The sequence below is a fragment of the Salmo trutta genome, chromosome 6 (genome assembly GCF_901001165.1).
Source record: "Salmo trutta chromosome 6, fSalTru1.1, whole genome shotgun sequence".
In the NCBI taxonomy this organism is placed as follows: domain Eukaryota; kingdom Metazoa; phylum Chordata; class Actinopteri; order Salmoniformes; family Salmonidae; genus Salmo; species Salmo trutta.
The window spans coordinates 35,943,557-35,961,323 of NC_042962.1; the positions used below are offsets into that span (position 1 = coordinate 35,943,557).

At 40.1% G+C, this 17,767-nt stretch overlaps 1 protein-coding gene across 1 annotated transcript in view; it reads right to left on the reverse strand.

Annotated features, from left to right (window-relative positions):
- LOC115195879 (supervillin) overlaps positions 1-17,767 on the reverse strand; it is a 120,907-nt gene that overhangs the window by 51,510 nt on the left and 51,630 nt on the right. Inside the window, exons 14-16 of the mRNA XM_029756206.1 lie at positions 15,019-15,244; positions 4,303-4,435; positions 489-569 (exon numbers count right to left, since the gene is read on the reverse strand). Coding sequence (XP_029612066.1) covers positions 489-569; positions 4,303-4,435; positions 15,019-15,244 — 440 coding nt within the window. The remainder of the gene's footprint in view (positions 1-488; positions 570-4,302; positions 4,436-15,018; positions 15,245-17,767) is intronic.

A 17,767-nucleotide genomic window follows, 5' to 3' on the forward strand; every position in this document is an offset into this window, starting at 1 on the left:
ATCTATAGTAGCTTATAAATAACCATGCTCTTCATTGGCAGAACTAGGCTTTGGAAGAGTAGGCATGTTTTTAAATAGGCCATGAAAAAAAAGTTGCCTCAGAATTGTGCTGTGGCGGTAGTAGGACAGGGAGAGCAGCAGCAGAGCAACATCATTACAATGCCTGCAGACATATGGATAGCACTTTAGGAGTAAGGACAACTATTGAGACCTTACACAACTGCAGGGTAGCGGATTTAACACACAAGCTCACAGCAGAAAACAGGCATGGGCTTTTTTTGAGAGTGTATACAGTAATGGATATATGGAATAACATGCATCCATATAGTAGATGAGCTTACCATGCAAAGCCTACAGATGCATGCATGATCTTTGGTGTAGATACTAAGCACATTATTACTAAATAACACTAACTGCATAAAGCAGGTAGGTAGGCTATGCAGGCTGGCTATAGTACGCAGGTCATCAAACTGGATGCATGATCTCACCTGGCTGTACTGATCAAGACACCGACTAATATCATTGTCAGGGAGATGAGGAGGAGAGAAAGTGGTGGTAAAGACGGGCTCCTACGGAGGGAGGGCCATGGAAGACACAGACAGAAAGGTAAAACGGACAGAATCAATGACAGAGGGGAATAAACATTAGATGGAAAAACCAGGATCCCGCCAACCCAATATTTTATAGAGCTGCATATGCAACTGTACTTTGACAGAGGTTTGTAAATGTGGATTGTTGTCATAGCCTGCACGCACAACTTCATCCAACACAAACAATATCATGCAGTTTATGAGTCTGGATTTAAATGGCTGTATAGTCAGGGAATACGAGCTGCTGAATTGGGGGAAAAAAATAAAAAAAATGGGTTTCAGCATCACACCTGAAACCAAGGCTGCCACCCAAATGGCACCCTATTCTCTACATAGTGCACTACCTTTGACCAAAGCCCTATGGGCCCTCGCCAAAGCACTTTATATGGAATAAGCGGCTATTTGGGATGCAAACCCATGCCATCACCACTTTACACAAAAAGCCTTGAGACTTGAACCTACAGCAACAACCACATTAACAACATCTGATAAGCAGCAGAACTGAATTAGAGCAGGTAAAACACACTGTCAACATGACGACACACCATCACCATGGTAATAAATTAAAACACTGACAGGGTTGCACATTTCTGGACACTTAACCCAAATTCCCAGGTTTTTCAAGAAATCGAAGTTGGAAGATTCCAAAAATCAGGTGGGAATAAGCAGGAAATACAGGAATCCTCCAAACAGGATTTCTGGAAAACCTGGTAAAGTTACCGGAATTTTGCAACCCTATGTAAAACAGACACCACGCCCCTTCCCCCCTCAAGCACCAATACTACTGTGTATAAAACACCAACACACCAGGGTATGTGTTAGGTTCCCCGCTAACACACTGGTCTTACCCAGAGCTGATCAGACACAGCCAACTCATTAATCAGCATCCCTTCTTCCTAAAGAAGCACAACCAGGAGAAAAAGGACAAGTGTTGTCTGTAGACTAAGTTGTCATCCGATTGGCTGAGGCTAAGCTAAAACGTCAACCTCTACCTCAGCACCCTATAAACCTTAACTGACTATTGAGATGTTGACTTTGAAATACAAGCTATATTCTTGTCAGGTGTCGTTTAAACCAGGGGTTCCCAACCTTTTTTCCCCCCCATGGCCCCCTTCCCTCCCCCTATATTAAATATAAACACCAGCTTTATTTTGTTTAATTTAAGGGACCTAGGAAAATGAAGCTCATTTCCTGAAATTTTACGTGGTTTAACAAGTTTAATTACATCTTTTAGGTACGAAGACGAAGAAAATAAAGTCTAGAATCATTTCCCCAAATGTTATTCCACTACCAAATGTTTTATGATCACTTATATGAACACTTAATTAAATTACACATACTCCTTTGAGAAAGTGATTAGATCAATTGATAGTGACAGTCACACATTCTCAAGCAAAGTCCAAAGTCTTCCACTGGAATTTTACTGCTTGTTTTTAGCCTTAAGCATTTAGTACTTATGCATCGTTTTAGATCGGTATAAACTATCGTAGATATATATATCTATCAAATCAAGATGCATACACATACACCATATGGGGGGCGATGCCTGAGTCCCTGAAGTTGCTGTGAGCTGTACCTTTAACATTTTAAGCAATGATTCAGTGTAGTTCAGACTCTTAATAAGCATGGACAATGACATCCTAGAAAATAATCTCATAAAGGGGTTGCCTTTCCTGACTTCTAATTTCTACTGTACTGATGGCTACAGTATATCTCCTTTGACGTCAGAAGGACATGGTTTTGACTGAGCTTCCTGGCCAGGCTGAATGGTAGGTTAAAAAAATAGACTGAAAACAAAAACATCCATCCTTGACCTCATTTGAAGCCCTAAGACTGGCTTATTTCAGTTGATTCACTGCCCTTCTCTTTTATGCTTTGATCCTAACTTTACACATTTAGTTTCCTTACTGTTCTTATCTTACTCTACAGAGTTAAAAGATCAGGGCCCATGTTCATAAAGCGTCTCAGAGTAGGAGTGTCAACCTAGGGTCAGACCCACCCCCGTGTAATCTTATTCATTATGATTTAAAGGGAAAACTTTCTCTAACATAGCAATCCTACTAAGACGCATGATGAATACAGACGACTCAGGCCTGACAACAGCCTCCTTTTGGTTTCATGAGGGGGAAAGAAAATCAAGTTTATCGCAAAATCTTCAGAGGCTGTCATAACTTGACAAATGGCAGCTGTCATCGCATGTGTAATCTACCATAGCAGGTGTGAAGAAACACCTAAAACGAATTCCCCTACATACTGGTCTTGACGAGAAAAAAATGTACTGTCGGGGGAGGTTCTGTTCTGCACTGTTCTACCAATCCGGTAAATGTGGAGGAGGAGTTAAGATGGAGTGTCGCCGAAAGCGGAAGTCGAGTCACAGGCTCTCTTTCCATTTCCCCTGAAACCGGAACATCCGGTTGTCGGAGACTCGGCAGAGGTTACCATGTGGAACACTGAGGAATGTTTTCATTCAGTTATGTCAATTACACCCGTACTGTAAAAAAAATAAAAATAACTGGCAAAGCAACAAAAATAATTGGATTGGTGAGCCAAAACAAAACATGGTATTTCTGCTTCGGTGGAAGGACAGAGAATAGGGCGAGGTTGTGAATAGTTCTAAACAAAGAGGTAAGTGTAAAAATCTCCCCACACCACTTAAAAACCCTCATGCAACATAACTACAGTGCGCATGCAGAGATTGAAATAAAGGTTTATTTTGAATGAAAGAAATACATGCAAACGGAAGGAAGACAAATAGATAGAATAGGAGAAATTACATAGAACATGCATTGGTTATTGTAGGCTAAAGACAAGATACAGAAATGACAACAAACATGCATTAGATTCATATCCTACATTTCATGTTTGCCAAATAAATGTGCAAAACCACAACGGATATGTGATATCAATTAATACAATTCCTGATACTGCTCAGGAAGTTATCTTGAGCAGAATACCGGATTTAAGGAAATGATGCCAACCTTAATCTGGTCTTCTTAGTATTACATTTACTTGGAAACTACTGTACAATGTCTTCAGAATACACACATGGTGAGATAACCTAAGTTCGTTGTCTAAATGGCTTACAGAATATGGTAAAACCGTGTAAATACAGTACTACTGATATAGGCCGACTACTCGTTTCCAAAATCAAAATAACCACCAATGACTATCATATTTGAGAGTAAGTGCAGTTTAAGATATGCACAGCAATTCTGGCCTCAATAAGCTTATAAGAAGCATGCTTTATAAGTGATTCTAACATGACTGAGATGAAAAGGAAAAGACATACAGACACACACATACAATATCGATGACAATATACAACCCCTCTGTTTAGAGATATCCACAACTGTCTTGATATGAATTTACAACGAGTTCATATTAAACCAACAATTTTACTTTATTTATGGTTCATTGATACAATTAAAGGTGTCTAAAGGCAATAACTGAATGAAGCGACAACATCTGCACATGGCAAAATGATTAATTAATTTAGGCAAGTGTTCTTACAATTTCCCCTTTTGGGATTACTTGATTAGAAAAGTAGGAAGCAAATTAAGGCCTTAAAACTGCCTGATTGACTTTTTCATTACATAAAAGTGTCAGCCAAAAAACTTTAACCATGTGCTTGTGAAGAGTCTTTAGTAGGGGTATAGTTCTCTGTTGATAAATGAGCGTACCGTAGAGTATATACAGTAGTGAGTCAGGTTACCTTCTTCTTGAAGCTCTGCTCCACCTCCCATAGCTGAGCGTGACGTTCTGAAACGGCCACCTTCACCACATCCTGCTTCCTATTAATCCTGTTCCTCCAGTCCTCCTCGCCACTCTTCTTCAACAGGGCCAGCCTGGGGGGTGGGGGTTGGGAGAGAGATGTCAGTCTTGGTTCTGCCAAGGGGCCATGGTTGTATAACACAAAGACGCATGTAATACAGCACACACAGTGGATTGTTTGAGCCACCTGTCCAATAAAGGTCAATTGTATCAGTGACAACAAGCTGTGAGAGAGCTGGAAAGATGGATGATAAAGCTTTCCCCCTATGGTCTCAGCTCAGTCATAAAGTCAGAACCTAGACTCTACAAGCTAGGTCCATTATTTAGAATTTGGAATCTTTCTCCTATTCTACAAGGAGACAATCAGAGCGCCGGGATGGTCTGGATGCTTAAACGACTCCATGTTTGGGTTTAGTGCGTATCCTTCAAAAGTGTGAAATGGCAACCTATTCCCTATATAGTGAACTACTTTGACCAGTAACACAATCAAAAGTAGAGCGCTATATATAGAATATAGTGCCATTTGGGACACAGGCACACAGAATAGAGCTGAGAATAAACAGAGCAGACTAGAGCAGGTCAGACCACGGGCACACTGTCAGCCTCAGCAATGGATCTGGACTATAGCTAAACACACTGATGGTGACGGTCAGTGATGATGAAACCCGAGTTGGGAGTCTGCTGCCAATGTTTGATTTAGCTTAATTTCAAATCTCTACCAGAGGAAGAGCTGAAGGAGTTTGTTCTTATAATCATCATCAAAATAGTAAATTGTACCATTGGCAATGGAGATATTAAATAGACTTCATACACTACATGGCCAAAAGTATATAGACAAACCTTCAAATTAGTGGATTCGGCTATTTCAGCCACACCCGTTGCTGACAGGTGTATAACATTGAGCACACAGCCATGTCATTTCCATAGACAAACATTGGCAGTGGAATGGCCTTACTGAAGAGCTTAGTGACTTCCAATGTGGCATCGTCATAGGATGCCATCTTTCCAACAAGTCAGTTTGTCAGATGTCTGCCCTGTTAGAGCTGCCTTGGTCAACTTTAAGTGCTGTTATTGTGAAGTGGAAGCATCTAAGCGGAAAAGTGGTAGGCCACACAAGCTCACAGAATGGGACTGCAGAGTGCTGTCATGGGTTGCAACACTCTATCGAGTTCCAAACTGCCTCTGGAAGCAACATCAGCACAAGAACTGTTCGTCAGGAGCTTCATGAAATGGGTTTCCATGGCCAAGCAGCCATGTCAATTAGGCTAGTATTGTGGAGTAACTACAATGTTGTTGATCCATCCTCAGCTTTCTCCTATCACAGCCATTAAACTCTGTAACTGTTTTAAAGTCACCATTGGCCTCATGGTGAAATCCCTGAGTGGTTTCCTTCCTCTCCAGCAAGTTAGGAAGGACGCCTGTATCTTTTCGTTAACTTTTTTAGCCTTGCCATAACAAAGGGGTTGAATACTTATTGAGCCAAGACATTTCAGCTTTTCATTTTTAATTACATTGTAAAAACTTTGAAAAACATAATTCCACTTTGACATTATGAGGTATTGTGTGTATAACAGTGACACAGAATCTCAATGTAATCCATTTGTTACGCAGGCTGTAACACAACAAAATGTGGAAAAAGGCAAGTGGTGTGTATACTTTCTGAAGGCACTGTATATATTATAATTCTTTATATACTTCTTTTACCAGTCCCTTTTCAGCCCTGTGTACATGTATATCCACCTATCACGCCTAAACTGGCACTCTGCGCACACACACTAACACCCTCACACACCACGTATGCTGTCGCCATACTGTTTACTATTATTATTTATCCTGCTACCAGTCACTTTCTCCTAATCGCCTGCCTAGATGAACATACTGTATATCTCCCTCAAACTACTCCAGTATCACTGCACATTGTACATTTGGTATTGGCTGTATATAGCTTCCCGTCTTATTTCTTATGTTTTCTGTATTATATATTTATGTAAATGATTTATTATTTATACTATATTAATATTGATTACTGCACTGTTACAAGTTAAGCAGTTCACTGTATTTGTGCATGTGACAAAACTTTAACTTGAAGGCAGACATTCTACTGTAAGCAGAATCACATAAATCCATATCATAGTCAGAGTCACAATGGGACGATTTCACGGACACAGATTAAGCCTGGCCCATAGGGCTCTGGTCAAAATGTGTGTACTATATAGGGGATGGGGTGCCATTTGGGACACATGCCTAGTAGGAGACAGGACATAGTGGTCATAAAGCCTGGGTCAGTGGTGCCCTCTGCTCCTCTTAAAAACACCCCTATGTCCCAAATGAGTGGGCGTCCAATGATGGATGCATCATGCACTTCATGGATGTTTCAAGAGGACACAAGCTCAATTTTGCACACACACACACACTTTTGAAAGGACGAGGTGGATTTACACTCTTCAGTGTCAGAATCACACAGACACACAAAGCTTTTGCTAGTCGTTGGAAGCAAATGTTATTCCGTTATGTCATCAATCAATTTAAAAGCCAATCAATGGCCAGCTTGTTAACATGGAGAACTGATAGAAACATGCTTATGTAATTGATTGGATGGATCGGAAACATTCCCATTCCTTGAAATAGATTTAACAATCACGACTCCACATATTCTGCATTCATATTCTGCACTCCCCATATTCTGCATTTGCTATAGAACATGACAAAACAACACTGACTACAACTGACAGCTAGTTACAGTAGTTCATAGAGACTAGCTACAGTTGAAGTCAGAAGTTTACATACACTTAGGTTGGAGTCATTAAAACTCGTTCTTCAACCACTCCACAAATGTCTTGTTAATGGCAAGTTGTTTAGGACATCTACTTTGTGCATGACACAAGTCATTTTTCCAACAATTGTTTACAGACAGATTATTTCACTTATAATTCACTGTATCACAATTCCAGTGGGTCAGAAGTTTACATACACGAAGTTGACTGAGCCTTTAAACAGCTTGAAAAATTCCAGAAAATTATGTCATGGCTTTAGAAGCATCTGATAGGCAAATTGACATCATTTGAGTCAATTGGAGGTGTACCTGTGGATGTATTTCAAGGCCTACCTTCAAACTCAGTGCCTCTTTGCTTGACATCATGGGAAATTCAAAATAAATCAGCCAAGCCTTCAAAAGAAATTGCAGACCTCCACAAGTCTGGTTCATCCTTGGGAGCAATTTTCAAATGCCTGAAGGTACCACGTTCTTTACAAACAATAGTACTCAAGTATAAACACTATGGGACCACGCAGCCGTCATACCGCTCAGGAAGGAGACGCGTTCTGTCTCCTAGAGATGAACATACTTTGGTGCGAAAAGTGCAAATCAATCCCAAAAGAACAGCAAAGGATCTTGTGAAGATGCTGGAGGAAACAGGTACAAAAGTATCTATATCCACAGTAAAAGGAGTCCTATATCGACATAACCTGAAAGGCCGCTCAGCAAGGAAGAAGCCACTGCTCCAAAACCGCCATAAAAAAGCCAGACTACTGTTTGCAACTGCACATGGGGACAAAGATTGTACTTTTTGGACAAATGTCCTCTGGTCTAGTGAAACAAAAATAGAACTGTTTGGCCATAATGACCATCGTTATGTTTGGAGTAAAAAAGGGGGAGGCTTGCAAGCCGAAGAACACCATCACAACCGTGAAGCGCGGGGGTGGCAGCATCATGTTGTGGGGGTGATTTGATGCAGAAGGGACTGGTGCACTTCACAAAATAGATGGCATCATGATGGAGGATAATTATGTGGATATATTGAAGCAACATCTCAAGACATCAGCCAGGAAGTAAAAGCTTGGTCGCAAATGGGTCTTCCAAATGGACAATGACCCCAAGCATACTTCCAAAGTTGTGGCAAAATGGCTTAAGGACAACAAAGTCAAGGTATTGGAGTGGCCATCACAAAGCCCTGACCTCAGTCCCATAGAAAATGTGTGGACAGAACTGAAAAAGCATGTGTGAGCAAGGAGGCCTACGAACCTGACTCAGTTACACCAGCTCTGTCAGGAGGAATGGGCCAAAATTCCCCAAAATTATTATGGGAAGATGTGGAAGGCTACTCGAAACATTTGACCCACATTAAACAATTTTTAAAAGGCATTGCTACAAAATACTAATTGAGTGTATGTAAACTTCTGACCCACTGGGAATGTGATGAAAGAAATAAAAGCTGAAATATATCATTCTCTCAACTATTATTCTGACATTTCACAATCTTAAAATAAAGTGTTGATCCTAACTGACCTAAGACAGGGAATTTTTACCCAGATTAAATGTCAGGAATTGTGAAAAACTGAGTTTAAATGTATTTGGCTAAGATGTATGTAAACTTCCGACTTCAACTGTATATAGACACAGCTTGCAATTGCTTTGTGCTTTTCTGCAAAACTTCAGTTAATGAAAATTATTCAGTAAATTTCACAGAGATATAGCTAGTTCTAGAGATTACAGTATATTTCATGGAGACCTAATCTTAAGAGACCTAGTCCTATAGAGATGACACTAATAATATAACTCCATAGAGATACACTAGTTACCGTGGCTATAGCAGGTTGATTTGCAGCAGCAGCAACAGGATACAACCTACACTGAACAAAAATATAAAAGCAACATGTAAAGTGTTGGTCCCATGTTTAATGAGCTGAAATAAAAGATCCCAGAAATGTTCCATATGCACAAAAAGCTTATTCCTCAAAAATATGTTCAAATTTGTTTACATCCCTGTTAATGAGCACTTCACCTTTGCCAAGACAATCCATCCACCGGACAGGTGTGGCATGTCAAGAAGCTGATTAAACAGCACGATAATTTCACAGGTGCACCTTGTGTTGGGGAAAATAAAAGGCCACTCTACAATGTGCAGTTTTGTCACACAACACAATGCCACAGATGTCTCAAGTTTTGAGGGAGTGTGCAATTGGCATGCTGACAGCAGGAATGTCCACCAGATCTGTTGCCAGATCATTTAAATGTTCCTTTCTCTACCATAAGCCACCTCCAACATTATTTTAGAGAATTTGGCAGTATGTCCAACCGGCCTCACAACCACAGACCACGTACGTGTATGGAGTCGTGTGGGCGAGTGGTTTGCTGATGTGAACAGGGTGCTCCAATTTGATGGTGGGTTTATAGTATGGGCAGGCATAAGCTATGGATAAGAAACACAATTGCATTTTATCAATGGCAATTTGAATGAAAAAGAGATACCATAACGAGATACTAAGGCCCATTGTCGTGCCATTCATCCGCCGCCATCATGTGGCAAAAATCTGTACACTATTCCTGGAAGTTGAAAATGTCCCAGTGGAATGGAAGAGGCAAGTGGAAAGGGGAGAAAGTAAGGAACTTGTCTGTCGGCCCTGCATTAAAGACCAAAAATGGTTAAAGTGATAAATAAAAAAAGTATACCGGTTTCATTTAAGGACCAATATGGCCTTCCCTGTAGCTCAGTTGGTAGAGCATGGTGTTTGCAACGCATGGTGTTTGCAATGCCAGGGTTGTGGGGCCAGTTCGGGAAAGAAAAAAAAAAGAAAAATAATGTATGAAATTAAATTAAATGTATGCATTCACTACTGTAAGTCGCTCTGGATAAGAGTGTCTGCTAAATGACTAAAATGTAAAAGTAAATCATTTACAGCTCGCAGGTTCAGTAATGGCTGAAGAATTGCAACATTTACCTGGAGTTAACTCCACAAATAGCACTGCTGGGTGACCTGAAAAGTCATAGTCAATCGATAAATGATATAATAATACTCTTAGCAAAAATGTTATATTTAATTTACAATATGTTGAACTATGAGAATAGAAAGGTTCAGAACTTTTGTGAAACAGTTAAACTATATGGCAAATAGAAACTGGATGGTATTCAGAGATAGATTGGAGGCGTTGAGGGGAGCTAAAGGGTGGGATTAAAAATAACATAAACAAGACAACTAATGCAAAATATATTGTGTCTGTAAAGTTAATATAGGTTCAGAACTTTTGTGAAACATCAGAGCACAGTTGAAAAATACAGTGGCAAGAAAAAGTATGTGAACCCCTTTGCAAAGGGTTACCTGGACTGCATAAATTGGTCATAAAATTTGATCTGATCTACATCGAAGTCAGAACAATAGACAAACACACTCTGCTTAAAAACCAATAACACACAAACAATTATAGGTTTATGTCTTTATTGAACACACTGTGTAAACACTCACAGTGCAGGGTGGAACAAGTATGTGAACCCTTGGATTTAATAACTGGTTGATGCTCTTTGGCAGCAATAACCTCAACCAAACGTTTTCTGTAGTTGCTGATCAGACCTGCACAAGGAATTTTAGACCATTTCTCTTTACAAAACTGCATCAGTTCAGCAATATTCTTGGGATGTCTGGTGTGAACTGCTCTCTTGAGATCATGCCACAGCATCTCAATCGGGTTGAGGTCAGGACTCTGACTGGCTCACTCCAGAAGGTGTATTTTCTTCTTCTGAAGCCATTCGGTTGTTGAATTACTTCTGTGTTTGGGTCGTTGTCCTGTTGCATCACCCAAATTCTGTTGAGCTTCAATATGCGGACAGGTAGCCTTACATTCTCTTGCAAAATGTCTTGATAAACTTGGGAATTCATTTTTCCGTCGATGATAGCAAGCTGTCCAGAACCTGAGGTATTAAAGCAGCTCCAAACCATGATGCTCCCTTCAACAATACTTTACAGTTGGGATGAGGTTTTGATGTTGCTGTGCTGTGTCTTTTTTTCGCCACAAACAACTCAACTTCAGTTTAATCTGTCCACTGAATATTTTGCCAGAAGCGCTGTGGAACATCCAGATGCTCTTTTGCGAACTTCAGACTTGCAGGAATGTATTTCTTTGGACAGCAGTGGCTTCTTCTGTGGTGTCCTCCCATGAACACCATTCTTGTTTAGTATTTTACTAATCGTAAACTCGTCAACAGAGACGTTAGCATGTTCCAGAGATTTCTGTCAGTCTTCAGCTGAAATTCTAGGATTCTTCTTAACATCATTGAGTATTCTGCTCTGTGCTCTTGCAGTCATCTTTGCAGAACGGCCACTACTAGGGAGAGTAGCAACAATGGTGAACTGTCTACATTTACAGACAATTTGTCTTAACGTGGACTGATGAATATCAATGCTTTAGAGATCTTTTTTGTTCGAGGCATGGTTCAGGCAATGCGTCTTGTGAATAGCAAACTCAAATTTTGTGAGTGTTTTTAATAAGGTAGGGCAACTCTAACCAACATCTCCAATCTCGTCTCAATGATTGTACTCCAGGTTAGCTGACTCTTGACTCTAATTAGCTTTTGGAGAAGTCATTATCCTGGGGGTTCACATACTTTTTCCAACCTACACTGTGAATGTTTAAATTATGTATTCAATATAGACAAGAAAAATACAATTTGTGTGGGATTAGTTTAAGCAGAATGTGTTTGTCTGTTGTTGTGACTTAGATGAAAATCAGATCAAATTTTATGACCAATTTATGCAGAAATCCAGATAATTCCATGGGTTCACATACTTTTTCTTGTCACTGTATATGGCAAATAGAAATCAAAACTGGATGCCTTCAGAGATAGATGGGAGGGGTTGAGGGTAGCTGAAGGATGGGACTAAAAAATAACAAATGGTAACTAATTAAAAATATACTGTGTCTGCAAAAATGTTATAGTATGTATAAGCTGGAAGTAGAAGCCTAAGTGTTGTTGTCCATTAGTTTAGTCCAATTAAGGGAGGGGTGGTAGGGTTAGGGGAAAATAAAAGGAAAATACATTTCAACTCAGTTTTTCACAATTTCTGACATTTAATCAGAGTAAAAATTCCATGTCTTAGGTCAGTTAGGATCACCACTTTATTTTAAGAATGGGAAATTTCAGAATAATAGTACAGAGAATGATTTATTTGAACTTTTATTTCTTTCATCACATTCCCAGTGGGACAGAAGTGGGACAGAATACCCTCAATTAGTATTTGGTAGCATTGCCTTTAAATTGTTTAACTTGGATCAAACGTTTCGAGTAGCATTCCACAAGCTTCCCACAATAAGTTGGGTGGATTTTGGCCCATTCCTCCTGACAGAGCTAGCGCAACTGAATCAGGTTTGTAGGCCTCCTTGCTCGCACACGCTTTTTCAGTTCTGCCCACAAATGTTCTATAGGATTGAGGTCAGGGCTTTGTGATGGCCATTCCAATACCTTGACTTTGTTGTCCTTAAGCCATTTTGCCACAACTTTGGAAGTATGCTTGGGGTCATTATCCATTTGGAAGACCCATTTGTGACCAAGCTTTAACTTCCTGACTGATGTCTTGAGATGTTGCTTCAATATATCCACATAATTGTCCCCCTTCATGCCATCTATTTTGTGAAGTGCACAAGTCCCTCCTGCAGCAAAGGACCCCCACAACATGACTTGCAAGCCTCCCCCTTTTTCCTCCAAACATAACGATGGTAATTATGGCCAAACAGTTCTATTTTTGTTTCATCAGACCAGAGGGCATTTCTCCAAAAAGTACAATCTTTGTCCCCATGTGCGGTTGCAAACCGTAGTCTGGCTTTTTTATGGTGGGTTTTGAGCAGTGGCTTCTTCCTTGCTGAGCGGCCTTTCAGGTTATGTCGATATAGGACTCGTTTTACTGTGGATATAGATACTTTTGTACCGGGTTCCTCCAGCATCTTCACAAGGTCCTTTGCTGTTGTTCTGGGATTGATTTGCACCTTTCACACCAAAGTACGTTCACCTCTATGAGACAGAACGTGTCTCCTTCCTGAGCGGTATGACAGCTGTGTGGTCCCATGGTGTTTATACTTGAACTTAGTGCATGTAAACTTCTGACCCACTGGAATTGTGATACAGTGAATTATAAGTGAAATAATCTGTCTAAACAATTGTTGGAAAAATTACTGATGTCCTAATCGACTTGCCAAAACTATAGTTTGTTAAAAATACATTTGTGGAGGTGTTTAAAAACAAGTTTTAATGACTCCAACCTAAGAGTATGTTAACTTCCGACTTCAACTGTACCTGTCTATATAAAGGTCCCACAGTTGACAGTGCAGTATCAGTTTTGCCTAGGCAGAGTAATTAATAATTGCAAAAGGGTTTTCTAACAACATTAACAATGTCTACACTGTATTTCTGATCTATTTGATGTTATTTTAAATGGACAAAAAATTTGCTTTTCTTTAAAAAACAAGGACATTTCTAAGTGACCCCAAACCTTTGAACGGTAGGGTATATATATGGGAGATTGGAAATGATGCAAACAATTACATTGATAGAGGCCACAATCTATTTACAATATTAAAGCGGATCTATCCCCGCCCCCCAAAAATGCAATAATAATAAAATGTCCCAGTTCTTCCATGGTCTGCAAACTCAGACATGTCACCCATTGAGCATGTTTGGGATGCTCTGGGATGCCAGTTCCTGCCAATATCCAGCAACATCGCACAGATATTGAAGAGGAGTGGGACAACATTCCACAATCCACAATCAACAACCTGATCAACTCTGTGCGAAAGAGGTGTCGCGCTGCATGAGGCAAATGTTGGTTACTCCAGATACTGACTGTCTTTCTGATGCACGTCCCTACCTTTTTTTAGAAGATATCTGTGGCCAATAGATCTAGGTCTGTTTACCAATTCATGTGAAATCCGTAGATTAGGTCCTAATGAATTTATTTCAGTTGACTGATTTCCTTATATGAACTGCAACTCAGTAAAATCTAGGAATTTATTGCATGTTGCATTTATACTTCTGTTTAGTATAATTTCCTATCAGAGAGATGAGGGATGGGGTTAGAGCTGAGCAGCTCTCTCTCTCTCTCTCGCTCTTCTGCCGACCATCACTGCTGTCTTCCTACTTGGGTGCTCACAGCTCTAACCAACCAACCAACCAACCTCCCTCCCTACCGCCCAAAACAAATCCCTTTAACTCATGTCAAAACGCACCCAGTGCTGCCTCGCTTTCTCTCTCACTCTTTCCTTCCATCTCTCTTGCAACTCACATTCCACAATGAGAATCAAGGTAAGTCTCTAACTCTCTCCCATCTCTATCGAACATACTAATATAAGAACAAGAAAATAAAACAATACATCTTATAATTTTGACCTCATGCAAATCAAAAAGTCCACAAAGCGTAAACATACTGACTGAGTCAGTGTCAATATCCAACATGAGTCAACAACACTTCAAATAATGCATGTGTCTGTTGCTGTCCCGTCTGACAGACTGAAACAAACAGGACTACACTGCATTCAAAAACACAGCCCAATCCGACAATGATTCAGAGAATGTCATATGCTCTCACACATACTGTACAAAGAATGACCAAAACTGCCTTGCCAAAAATGATTAATTACACTTAGGATCATGTATCAAAACACCCAGTCACTACAAAGATACAGGCGCCCTTCCTAACTCAGTTGCCGGAGAGGAAGGAAACCGCTCAGGGATTTCACCATGAGGCCAATGGTGACTTTAAAACAGTTTAATGCCTGTGAAATGGGAAACTGGAGGATGGTAAGCAAAACAAGCTGTCTAGAGACAACTGCCTACATACAAAAGGCTTTCCCTAATCAACCAGGGTTTCTTTGATGAGAAAAAGAAAAGGAACTCACCTGTCTTTGATGGACATCTGTCTGGCCGACATGGCTTCTGAGAGCTCTATGTCCTCTTGCTCTGACTGGACCAGGCTGTGTGTGTGTCCCAGACCACTGCTGCCGTCCGTGTGTGTGTCCACGCCGCCCAGCTCCCGAGCCTGAGGCAGCAGTGTGTGTGGAGAGAGAGATGCACTCCTTAGCTGCTCTGCTGCTCTCGATGAGGACACACTAGAGTCTGGCAGCTCTGCACACACAAAGGAAGGAGTTAGGAGAGCTCCCCTAGCACAATCATGTTTGCAAACACATTCAAAAATCTCTAAAAGAGCTGTAGAAAAGCGTAACATTCTCACAATGTTAAAACACTCCGCCCTATTGCTACTCTAGTTGTGTACAGCGAACCTCCCTCTACAGATGCCACACCATAAGAGAGTCTCTCGCTCTCGACTGGTCCGTGCACTAACAGGCTGCGGGAAATGCCAAACGCTGATACAGACTGACAAGACAAAACAGGGAGAGCTTGCTAGAGTCTGCGCCCACAGTGAATTGTCAAATAAGGGAAAGCTTGAAAACCACAGACACTGTGTGTGAACATAATTCAAAGACACACAACACAGGAAGTTTTTTTTTGTTGATGAGAGAGATACAGCATCTCTGGTATATCTGCAGCTTAACACTTAAGTTTACACTGTGTCGTAGCATTGGCTATGTTGATGTTTTTGCGAGTAGTCGACGTGGATTTACTTTACAACAGGAGCCATAGTGGGTGTACCAAGGGGGAAATAAATGAATTTGATTGAGCTAATGTGATCTGTCAGATGGTCGGCATCGGAAAAAATTTCATAACTCTCCCACAAACACACAGCCAAGCGATGATCAGAATTATTGGCACCACTGATAAAGAAAAGCAAAAAAGACTGTATAAAATAAATAAAACAAATACTGAGGTATATTGTATGCTGAAAAAAATTGAAATTATACTAATACAATTGCTCAGAGAAATAGATTGTGTTTAAGTAATAAAAACAAATCTAAACTTTGGTTGTTAAAATGATTGGCACCCCTGTTTTCAATCCAGCACCCTCCCATTACGAGGATAAAGACACCGAGCCTCTTTCACAAAATAATGATGAGATTGGAGAACACGTTGGGAGAGATGTTAGACCATTACTCTATACAGAATCTTTCCAGATCCTTGATATCCTTCGTTTGTGCTTATGGATTGCCCTCTTCAATTCAAACCATAGGTTTTCAATGGGGTTTATGTCCAGAGACCGAAACAACGCTTCCTCCCTCACTCTTTGACCTTTTGAAGTTTTGTTGTGTTACAGTCTGAATTTAAAACGGATTACATTTAGATTTTGTAGCTGGCCTATACACAATACACCATAATGTCAAAGTGGAATTATTATTATTTTTTTTTTTACAAATGAAGGTAAAATGTATTGAGTCAATAAGTATTCAACCCCTGTGTTATGGGAAGCCTAACCAAGTTAAGGAGTAAACATTTGCTTAACAAGTCACAAAATAAGTTGGATGGACTCACTCTGCGTGCAATAACAGTGTTTAACATTATTTTTTTTATGACTACCTCATCTCTGTACCACACAAATGATCTGTAAGGTCCCTAAATTGAGCAGTGAATTTCAAACACAGATTCAACAGCAAAGACGAGGGAGATTTTTCGCAAAGAAGGGAACCTATTGGTAAATGGGTAAAAAAAAAAAGCAGACATTGAATATCCCTTTGAGCATGATGAAGTTAGAATTTACACGTAGGATGGTGTATCAATACACCCAGTCACTACACAGATACAGGCGCTCTTCCTAACTCGGAGAGGAAGGAAACTGCTCAGGGATTTCAGCATGAGGCCAATGGTGACATTAAAACAGTTAGAGTTTTAATGGCTGTGATAAGAGAAAATCTGAGGATGCATCAACAACATTGTAGTTACTCCACAATACTAACCTAATTGACAGAGTGAAAAGAAGGAAGCCTGTACAGATAAACAATATTCCAAAACATGCATCCTGTTGCAACAAGGCACTCGAGTAATACTGCAAAAATAATGTGGGCAAAGGAATTAACTTTTTGTCCTGAATACAAAGTGTTATGTTTGGGGCAAATCCAATACAACACATTACTGAGTACCACTCTCCATATTTTCAAGCATAGTGGCGGCTGCATCATGTTATGGGTATGCTTGTAATCGTTAAGGACTGGGGAGTTTTTACGGATAAAAAATAAACAGAGTGGAGGTAAACACAGGCAAAATCTTAGAGGAAAACTTGGCTCAGTCTGCTTTCCACCAGTCACTGGGAGATGAATTCAGCTTTCAGCTGGACAATAACTTAAAACAAAAGGCAGAATCTACACAGGAGTTGCTTACAAAGAAAGTGAATGTTCCCAAGTGGCTGTGTTACAGTTTTAACTTAAATCTGCTTGAAAATCTATGGCAAGACCTGAAAATGGTTGTCTAGCAATGATCAACAACCAACTTGACAGATTTGCATAATTTAGAAATTAATAAATGGGCAAATGTTGCAGAATCCAGGTGGGGAAAGCTCTTAAAGAGACTTACCCAGAAAGCCTCACAGCTGTAATCGCTGCCAAAGATGATTCAAACATGTATTCTCAGGGGGTTGAATACTTTTTTTAATCAAGATATATTTGTTTACAAATGTTATAATTATTCTTCCACTTTGATAATTTAATCCCACTTTTTAATACAACAACATGGAAAAAGTTAAAGGGTGTGAATACTTTCTGA